Consider the following 11,135-nt stretch of genomic DNA (forward strand, 5'->3'; position numbering starts at 1 on the left):
CTCCACACTATTTCACCTTATCATTCCGTGGCCTCCTGCTGCTGCCGCCACCTCCACACTATGTCACCTTGCCACTCTGATCTCCTGATGCTGCCACCACCTCCACACTCTGTCATTGTGCAACCATGTGTCTTCCTCTTGATGCTGCTGATGCCGCCACCTCCACGCTCTGTCATTGTGCCACCCTGTGGCCTCCTCATGCTGTGGCCTCCTCATGCTGCTGCCACCTACACACTATGTCATCTTGCCACTCAGTGGCCTCCTGATGCTTCTGCCACCTCCAGACTCTGTCATTGTGCCACTCTGTGGCCTTCTCATACTGCTGCCACCTCCAGACTTTGTCATTGTGCCACTCGGTGGCCTTTTCCTGATGCTGATACTGTTGCTACCACCATCTCCAGACTCTGTCATTGTGCCACTCGGTGGCCTACTCATACTTTTGCAAACTCCAGACTCTGTCATTGTGCCACTCAGTGGCCTTCTCCTAAAACTTCTACTGCTGCTGCTGCCACCTCCAGACCCTGTCATTTGGCCACTCTGTGGTCTCCTCATGCTGTTCCCACCCTCCCCACTTCATGACTGGGCCACTATTTTGCTTTTCAGCCTGGCTGACAATCATTTGTTTGACCCTTCTTCTGATCTGTCAGAAGGAAGGAAAAATGAGATGCACAACAGATTCTTTCTGTGTAGCAGCTGTAAGGGATGTATGGTCCCATCAGAATTGGCTTATTATTTGGTAGCCAAAATCACGAGTGGGTAAAAAACACAGAAGACATGCCAATATTCCATCTTGGTTTTAGATCCACTCCAGTTTTTTTGGCATTATCAATACTGATGGATTATTGAGAAAATGCTGACTGAGTGAAGGCATATGCTCCACAGACAGGATCCATTTTTTGTGGGTTTTTGTTCTGACGGATCATAGGAAGGGCAAATTAATCAGTGACGTAAACACAAACTTACTGCTGACCTCCTCCCCACTCTGTCAGGGGGGGGGGGGGGGAGACTCTATTGTATAAGCATTTAATAGAACAGGTTCTGGTAACATCTATGTGAAATCAGCTGGCGACGGTGTAAAAGGAGTGCGCTTCTTCTTGGCACTAACATCGACCTGTAAGGTTGAGTTCATACTTGAGTTATTTGGTCAGTTTTGGTCCCGTGACAGCCTTGATAAGTGAAGTGTGCAGTGATTCTAAGAGTGATGCCTGTCATCTGCATGTCATACGGACTCGCAGTATTATTTCACTACCAAAGCAGACTCCCTATGCGTGTTACTACAAGGCACAGTGTTCTACACCACTATAAAGGCTCTCAGCAGCCATAAAATAACAGTTTTTTAACGTAATTCACAGCGAATATATTCGGATCAAACCAAATTTTTACTGAAAAATTAGACGAACAAATTTTTTTTTCATATAGACTTAAAATAAAACACTGCATAAAACCCATAAGTAATAACAGCAGAGTACTTGTGTAAAACACAGTATAATAATCATCCCTTCTTTTAATGGAAAGGATTGCAATAGTTTCACATGGAAAACAAAATCATAGGTTTTACACTACATTGCTTTTTATCTCCAGCTTGTGTGTAAAGAGGCTGGAATGTTTAAAGAGATCCCATTGAACTGTTTCCTGTCCATTGTCACCTTTCTCCTTCCATCCACAGATTCTTACAGAAAGTAATAAACCACCCCCACAACATACAAGGCAGACATTGTCAGAAAACCTATTTTCACACGCATTATCATGAGAGATGGAAAAAGACCTACTAAGTTAATTACAGTTATACATTTTGCTTGCACCCACTTTCTTTGTAGGTTGTTCAGACAAACAAACACAAATATAAAAATTGATCTAATTTTGTGTATCAAAATTCATGCCCAGAGCATGAATGCTAGGGGTTACAGTATGCATACAAGTAAATATTTACTCTGCATCTGAACTTTGTGAAGACCATGCTTGTGGGCAGTTTGTCACATATAGTATATTACGTGGTAAAAATAAAGTCCCTTTAAGTTATTTGATATAGTAGTAATGTTAAGTAATAGTAAAAGTATACTTCCCAGATGATTATAAGCAAGAATAGCTTTATTAAATATTAACATATGATTTCATAATGGCACAACATACAGTCAGTAAATATTTATTATATTGAAATATGCTCCACTGACATGTCTATAGTTTTAAAGGGTTATTTTCATTTTATGGCATTTCCAAAGGATATGCCCAAGATTTCTGATTGATGCAGATCCCACATCTGGCACTCACTCTTGTCTTTAGAATGGGACCATTCAATGCCTTCTAGCCAGGATGCAGCAACCACCATTGGTTGGGCTACAAATCATTCATACAAATGAGTGAGAGTTACAGAAACAGTGTAGTACAGCGAGTTACGCTGTTTTCATGACTTGTAAGGTATGAAGGCAACATAGCTATGGTGTATTGCTAATTCTGTAACTCCCATTCACTTGTATGGGACCTACAGAAACAGCATGCCTGGCTGCTTAAATAGCCCTGACCACCTCTGGTCACTGCATGCAGGCCAGATGTTGGAGGACCCTGTTCTAGAATAGGTGCAAATCCCAGAGGTCTCACAGCTATAAGAACTGTATGGCATAACCGGTAGATATTGCTAGGATTCGCCATCACTTTATGATTGATGGATTTCAACCTCTGGGACCCCCACCAATCCTTAGACTGAAGGATCTGCAGCACTAATAATATGCGTTTTCCCTGGACTGTGGCTCTCCTAGCCCAGCTGAAGTTCTCTACATAGGATACAACTGTGCAGGGAACAGCTACTCAAGGGGATGCAGCTCTAAATCAGTCCTGTTGCCAGACTCTGACCAATCATAAAGTTCATATCCTAGCAACGTGCTGTCACGCTATAAGATAGGAACTCATTTACAAGTCACACATATATGATATTATATAATATTATTAGTGTTTACCTAAATTGGAAATTAACTTTTTCTTGCAATCCATGACTTTCAGGAAACGGATTTAAAATTAAAATTTGACCAGGTGTTGACACACCATTTCCTCACTGCAGCTTTAGTCTTTGATAAAGGTGCAAACATTTGGAGATTTGCATAAAGTACCTCTGACTTGCAATTAACTTCAGAAGATTATCACAGTGTGAAGGCTACACCAATCACATTCCTTATTGACAAGCATCAAAGGAAACCCTAACCAATCACTATGCTCTTCACTCTGTAAGTGATGTCATCACACCATGGCCATGCCTATTTATTGGAGTGTAAAGCAATGTAATGTTGATTAGTAAAACATGTTCTGCTAAGGTCAAGTGGATTTACTATCTCTAAAAACATTATCTACTGATTACACACATTTGACAGCATCCTGATAAGACTTTTGGATCTGTGGATCTTTTCATTCGTGGTGGTGGAGCAACATTTGAGGGATGAGTTTAAGTACAACTGAGAGTTGTGGAAAGAACTTACAGTATCGAGTAGATCATCTTCTCAGTGCAGTAGAAAATGAGCTTCAAGCTGGAAGTGAGAAGGGGGACCCTACAGAAAGAGAACTCAAAGTTTCTTTGGAAGAGCAAGACCTTTGGTTACGATTCAAGGAGCTCACCAATGAGATGATTGTCACCAAAAATGGCAGGTAGGACTCATAGGCTTTGTTTTTGTTTTTTGACCATTATGGTTGCTTCTATACATAATCTATCAAATAATAATTATTTCTCAGTAGAATGTTATTTTTCTCTAACAACCGCCTGTAAAATAATGTCCTAGAAATAGCTTTAAAACTATTCATATATACAGTGTTACATATCTAATATATCAAATGACTCATGTGCTTGTGCTTTATATTACATTCTATATCATGGAATTAGAGCTCAGTAACACATCTTCACAATTATCATTAACTATTAGAAATTATGCTTAATTACTGAAGTTTTCTTGAATTATTTAACTACTACATTATTTCAAAGCAATAACATATATGAATCATTATTATCATTATTGTATTATCTATTATTATTATTATAGTGTACTTAAAATATTATTTAAAGTCACACAGATCTAAGATATTATGCTACCCAACAAGCTTTATCTGACAACTATTTCTCAGGACTCCACTATACTTACACACTTCCATGTTTATTTCAGTGTAGAGATGGGAATATGGTTGTCAAATACTTCAGGCTGTAGCTTAACCCCCATAAGTATATAAAATAATGGGCATGTTAAGAGCAAATGTTGTGTTACTTTTCGTGGCCCCCATACACATTGCCTGTTAAACATTTTACTGATTAGTGTTAATATTGGAACAATTAGAATACAGACAGATGGCTGATTTGCTGTGGATGTCACCCTATACATTGTATACGGTGAAATCCACAGCAGGATAAATAAACAGCATAAATGGACATGCTGTGGCTTTAAAATCTACATTGCAGGTCAATTTATAGTGTGGATTTCTTATACAGTGTGTGGATCATATTTGCTTAAATCTCAACCACTTTGCTAATACTGTAAAATCCTGATTCTCTGCTTACAATTCCGCTGTTAAAAAATCCACACTATTTACTCCACTTTTCTGTTCACATTGGCCACAACAATCATTTATTTGGCAAAAGTATAATACAAATATTTTTAGCAAAAGTGGAAAACAACAAAATTAGAAATAAAATGGTAAATAGTAAAAGTTAATTCTTCCCATATTAGACATATAATTATAATTTATTCACCTGTGTTATTCCCCTTATGTGCCTTATAATGTACTGCTTGATTAATACATGTTTAGTGTTACTGTGTATACACAGATTTTTACCACATCTTTTTGTGAATTTCGTTTTTCTCCCTAAGTTTTATAAAAATACGGTAATAGACCTATTATTATATAGCCAGCATAGAAGTGTACCAAATATAAGTAACTTAATATAAAATAAAATGTAACACTTAGACAAACATAACTTTTTTATACTAACCATAAAACGGTTTTGAGCAGGAGATTAATTAATACATTAAAATACATAGCATCAAAAGATTCTGGATATAGCCATACTACTTATAGCCCATTTAGATCTGATGATTCTATAAGGCTTCGTTCATATCAACATTCAGCCATTGCATTCTCCTGCTCCGTTTAGGAGCAGGAGAATGGAAAGGACAAAGAAGGCACATAACTGAGCAAAACGGAGCCCTTAGGACCCCATAGACTAAAATGGGGTCCGTTATGCTTCCACTCAGAAGATTATTTTGAAGGAGAGACAAAAGTCCTGCATGCACAACCTTAGGCTTCGTTTGGCTCAGTTATGTGCCTTCTCCATGCTTTCCGAAGGAGCAGGAGAACAGAAAGGTTGAACATTGATGTGAACGAAGCCTAAAGGAGTACTCAAAGGTCGTAGAGAAATGTTATTGCTTCAGCAACAATGTATTTAAAGTTACTTCACAGTAGAGGAGTTGTCTGACCCCATCTTAAAGACAAAAGAAGGTGCTGAGCTCAAAGGAATAAAGGGGGAGGATAGTTCATTTCCTTTCTAACGCCACTGTTTAAATTACTTTATTTGTCTTTGGATAAAAAGACACAGGTATATCCAACCCACCCATGGAGAAGGTAAGTGACTGGTGTGATTCTACTCACTGTTTTGGATTTAATCTTTCCTAAATTGTATATTGTATGACTAGTATTACATTAATGCATTGATGTTTTCTGGATATTTTACATACTATACTTTCTAGGTCCAAAGTGACTACAACTTTTCTCTCTCTTTTAGGCGAATGTTTCCTGTGCTAAAAGTGAGTGTTTCTGGACTAGACCCCAATGCTATGTACACATTCCTGCTAGATTTTGTGTCAGCAGACAACCACCGGTGGAAGTATGTAAATGGCGAATGGGTTCCAGGAGGAAAACCGGAGCCGCAAGCTCCAAGCTGCGTCTACATTCACCCAGATTCCCCAAACTTTGGAGCCCATTGGATGAAAGATGCTGTTTCTTTTAGTAAAGTTAAACTCACAAATAAAATGAATGGTGGAGGCCAGGTAATATTATTTATAATTATTAGTAATAATTAATATTGTTGCTGCTGTATTATACCATTACTTGTGATAATTATCATTAATGGTTTTTCTTTTTCTTTCCAGATTATGCTAAACTCATTGCATAAATATGAGCCCAGAATTCACATAGTTAGAGTAGGAGGATCCCAAAGGATGATCACCAGCCACTCCTTTCCAGAAACACAATTCATTGCTGTGACTGCTTACCAGAATGAAGAGGTATTATTTATATTATATCCATTAACTATGGTGCTACTGCAAGTTATATTTATCATTAAATATCTACAGATTTGGGTCTCATGCATCGCAAATGTCTGAGAGAAAAATGCCTTTGTGGACTTAATGATAGTCATAATTATATTTTATTGCATATTAAAAATGAAAATTAAAGACTATAGACAACATTCTTTGAGGCAATTTTGGTAGATTTTAATTGTTTTGTCATCTATATAATAAAGTGCATATCATGTAGAATGAATAATGTGCGAACAAGCATGTGCCATAGTATATTACAGCATTATATACACACAGCGGTATTAACCATATAAACCGTGGAAAAATAACAATTACTTTAATGAGTAAAAGAAATTATAGGTGGAGTAAACTTTCTGTGTAACAATTGTCAGATTTTTTTAATCTAATGTCTGTGCTCACAATTTCTGCTTATTTTAGATTACTGCTCTCAAAATAAAGCACAATCCCTTTGCCAAGGCTTTTTTGGATGCTAAAGAGAGGTATGGCTTTTATTTTATTCTGGAATTCTATGCCTTTTCAATACATCTCTTCTAGGCTTGAGAAACACTATCTACGTGGCAGTCAGTTAGAACACAGGAGGGGTGGATTTTATTCCAATCCTGTATATTTTAAATTATTCCATATTTTTTGTATGCTTTGCTGCAGGAACCTATAGATCAAGTCACATCTTGAATGCATTCTTCATATTACTCCCTCTTTGCCTCATATATCCATATGCTCCATAATCTCTCAATTGTTCCAGTGGTAGGGCAGCTGAAGGTTCACTTATGCAGTGTCAGCCTGGGAATTCATTCTGTTTTAAATGATTAGTCAACAAAAGGCGGCTCTGACAGTAATAAAAGTCACTCAGGAACAGAGCAGGGAGGAATGTATTATTCCTAAAACCAGATGTGGTACAGTTGTGTTTGGTAGGGCATAAATAACTAGAGGTGACTGTGGAAAGTATTGGTATTACTGTTCCCCTTTCCTTCTTGCAGAATAGCCCTGGTTAGACCTGTTTTCCCACCAGTGAAGCAGCCTCTGAGCTCTTGTGAGGTTACCTATGTTCCGACTGTCATTGATTACATGATGATGGCATGCCCTGGTAATATGCCACTAATAGCAATTAGTACAGAACACCTTTAATAATATGTTGTAACTAGGGATGAGTGAAAAAACTTTGATGTAATTCTGTATGGAGTTCCCGCTCTGTACAGTATCAGAATGTATTGGCTCCGATGAGCCAAAGTTATTACCTTGCAAAGTCACGCGAGACTTCCTGTAATAACGTTGGGAATTAATTATTGCTGTAAAGAACCTTGGTACCAAACTCGGTACCAAGTTTGGTACCAAAGTTTTTGCGAATCGACTTCGGATGGTACATTTGCTAGGGATTTGCTCATCCTTAGTTGCAACCATTGAACTGATGAAACAACTTTTTTGATGCTTTTTAAAAACTAAATCCTCAAAAATGTTTGCTTTCAGAAATGACCATAAAGAACTTCTGGATGAAGCCATTGATGGTCAACAAGGTTACTCACAATGTAAGTTGCAACCATACAACTGAATGAGAATAAAAAGATACATTTCTGACCATATATACCAGCATGTATTCAATGTTGCTGCATGTAATATGTTCTGTGTGAATATTCATATATACGGTAAATAATTCATTTTGCTTTTTCTTTAGTAGGTAGCTGGCTCATTCCTGGTACCGGATCCTTGTGCTCTCCTGCAAATCCTCATTCTCAGTTTGGAACACCAATAGCCCTGTCTTCTCCTCATGGCTGTGATCGATACTCCTCTCTGCGGAATCACCGGGCAGCTCCATATCCAAACCCATACTCTCACAGAAACAATTCTCCAAGTGAGTTCTAAAGATGACGGTCTCATATATTTAATTTCAGTTATTAATTAGGGAAACAATACTGTGCTTTACTACAGTATGTCTGATTAAGCAATGGGTGTGGGGATTTCCTCTAGTAGGCAGATTAGCGGACGCAGTACAGAGGCAAAAACAAAGTCTTTAACTTAAACAGTTCAGTGTTTATTCACACATAAACATAATGACAGTTCGCCGTCTTGGTGTTCACTCACACCAGGGCAAGTCCACAGACATTCACCTTGTCAGCGGGTTTGTCAGCAGCAGTCCACAACAGGCTTTAGGGGCCTGCTTCCCAGCAATGCGACTCTCAGCCCTTTAGCACGGCACACATCCTTAGATCTCAAAATACAGAGACTCTCCAGCTTCCCTGTCAGAGGGAGGATAATCCCCACCACCTGACAGTGCTGCCTGTGCTTTTATACCACACCAAGATCCGGCCTGGAGCACGGGGGGAAGCCACCCACCCAGCACTTTGGCTACTCCCAGTAAGAGCTGTCCCGGATCGGCTTTGCAGCCGTACTAAACAGAAAACAGTGTCAATCAGCATTAGCTGCCGCTGACACTTGAAACTACTGACTCTTCCCTCACCGAGGCCAGGAACCTCGGTGGCACATACCTTCCATCAATGACGGACCCTTGTGCCTTCCTACATGGGTTATTAGATATAGTATGTTTTAGCTATTTGCCCCATATTAGAATGTACTTACCAGAGCAGTCAAGCTGGTGTCGAATACGAATCTCAGCATCCAGCCTGTACATGTCAGTAGTTGAGGCTATAGTAAAAGGAGTCACATAAAAAATGTTTTTTGCATTAATAATCCTATTAAAAATTATGTAGTAGTATTGTTTGCTTAATATATATATATATATATATATATATATAAATATGCTTATTTATATATATATATATATATATATATCATTTTTATATATTATTTTATATATTTTATATATATATATATATATATAATTATTATATATTATTTTATTTTTTATTTTTTCCTTCTGTCTTATTAGCAACTATACAAGATAACTCATCTTCCTGTTTGTCTATGCTCCAGTCACATGATAATTGGTCAAGTCTTCAAATGCCTGCTCATACAGGAATGCTCTCTATGACGCACCCCACAAGCACCTCAAATGCTTCCAGGTAATTATCTATATAATCTACAAACTATCCATTTTAGTAATTACTATCCATGTAATAATTCAATAAAATATTTTAAATTCCTCAAAAAAAAAGCTAAATAACTCTATATCTCCTATGTACGTAATTGTGATGTATAGCTATAAAATAAAATAAATATTAGCCTTGATAACCTGCATGGTAGGATGAGCTATTATATAGTCATCATTATGTGACTGGAATTAGAATTATCTCTGTATGACACAATATTTTGGATAGAATGCTAATGGTAGCAATTTTACCTTTTACAGTCAGTATCCAAACTTGTGGTCTGTGAGCAACAGTACCATTTCTCCAGTTTCTCAGTCCGGAGGAATCCCTAATGGATTTGGTTCACAGTACTTACGAGGATCTACAGCTCATTACTCATCTCTTTCACATGGAGTACCTTCACCATCCTCAGGATCACCGTTATACGATCATGGAGCAACTACAGATATTGTAGAGAATCAATATGAAGTCACAAACCATTCTAGATTATCATCACCATGGACACCTGTCGCACCCACCTCCATGTAAAGTAAAATCTTATATGACTATTTATAAGAAACAGCCATGTCTTCAGACATGGTTCTTCAAGGCCAGTGGAGGATATGGGGTACTAAGGCACTGTATTTCTTTTTTGAAGAGCAGACTATTGATTTATGTAAAATTGGGTTGAGAATCTCCATTATGATTTCTCAGTGAGGACCTGTAAACCTACTGTACATAAAGACTGAAACCAATGTGATTCTTCTTCTGTTGTTAAGATTCACATTTGTAATTTCATTATTGATTAGCAAATTTCATATGATGAACACAACTACTTCATATTGATTTACAGACCTAGCCATAGGTTGCGTTCAGAAAATTATTTATTTACTGAAGTAAGATAGTTCTCAAAGTTTTTAATCAACCTGTAATTTAAAAATAAACCCAAATACTCCAACTATTTATTTAATAAGTGTAAACCAAAATGTCTTATTAAATGTCTTATTCATAGCAGCTCCACAAAACTAACTGTAAGGATCAATTCACGCGTCCATATGTGTTTTGCGGATCCGCATAACACAGACACCGGCAATGTGAGTTCCGCATTTTGCAGACCGCAATTGCAGATAAGAATAGGACAATTTCTATTTTTTTGCAGAACGGAAGTGTGGATCCAGTAGTGCGGATCCGCAAATGCAGATGCGGACAGCACATTCTGGCCCCATTGAAAATGAATGGGTCCACACCTGTTCCACAAAATTGCGGAAAGGATGCGGACCCATTTTGCAAACATGTGACTGGACCCTAAGAAATCCAAATTTTGCCTTTACACTACTTCACCTAATTTGTACAAATATTATCTTTGCTTATTGTGTTGAAATAAATATATAAGGTTATTGAAAAGAAAGCCGACCAGAGACATAAGATGGAGCACAACCTTCATATGGAGAGCACAGACATCAATTGTAAAACTTAGAAACATGTCCATGGGTACTCAACTCTAAGTGCCATGTTACACTGGCCAGTGTTCAGGCAGGCGAGCACCAGTGGATAATAACATATGCATTAGACAGACCAACCTGAATTTGGGAAGAAGGATTGGTACCGCAGTCATCCTGTTATATTAACTATTGGCAGAATATCCCTGATTACATAGCGAGATCTGCTGGCAATAATTAGGTATCTTTCATCCTGATGAAAGAGGCCCATCAGCCAACAAACGTTCTTGCTCATCGGCTTATTGGCTGCTCGATTATAAGGGCCAATTATCAGGAACAAGTGTTCCTATGAACGCTCGTTCCCGATAATTGGCCCAAAAATTGTACCC

The 11,135-nt window shown here is 37.9% G+C and overlaps 1 protein-coding gene across 3 annotated transcripts; it reads left to right on the plus strand.

Annotated features, from left to right (window-relative positions):
• Window positions 1-3,424: 3,424 nt before the first annotated feature.
• On the plus strand, window positions 3,425-9,856 carry LOC122935966 (T-box transcription factor T). 3 transcript variants are annotated; one of them, XM_044291936.1, is made up of 8 exons: window positions 3,425-3,630; window positions 5,750-6,014; window positions 6,117-6,251; window positions 6,705-6,766; window positions 7,752-7,810; window positions 7,957-8,133; window positions 9,169-9,301; window positions 9,589-9,856. In XM_044291936.1, exons 1-8 carry the CDS (start codon window positions 3,425-3,427, stop codon window positions 9,854-9,856), a joined length of 1,305 nt encoding a protein of 434 aa, XP_044147871.1. The 3 variants fall into 3 exon arrangements, with proteins under 3 accessions (XP_044147871.1, XP_044147872.1, XP_044147873.1); XM_044291937.1 differs by having other exon boundaries at window positions 7,960-8,133; XM_044291938.1 differs by lacking the exon at window positions 7,957-8,133.
• The last annotated feature ends 1,279 nt before the right edge of the window (window positions 9,857-11,135 follow it).

This window comes from Bufo gargarizans, chromosome 4 (assembly GCF_014858855.1).
Source record: "Bufo gargarizans isolate SCDJY-AF-19 chromosome 4, ASM1485885v1, whole genome shotgun sequence".
NCBI lineage: Eukaryota > Metazoa > Chordata > Amphibia > Anura > Bufonidae > Bufo > Bufo gargarizans.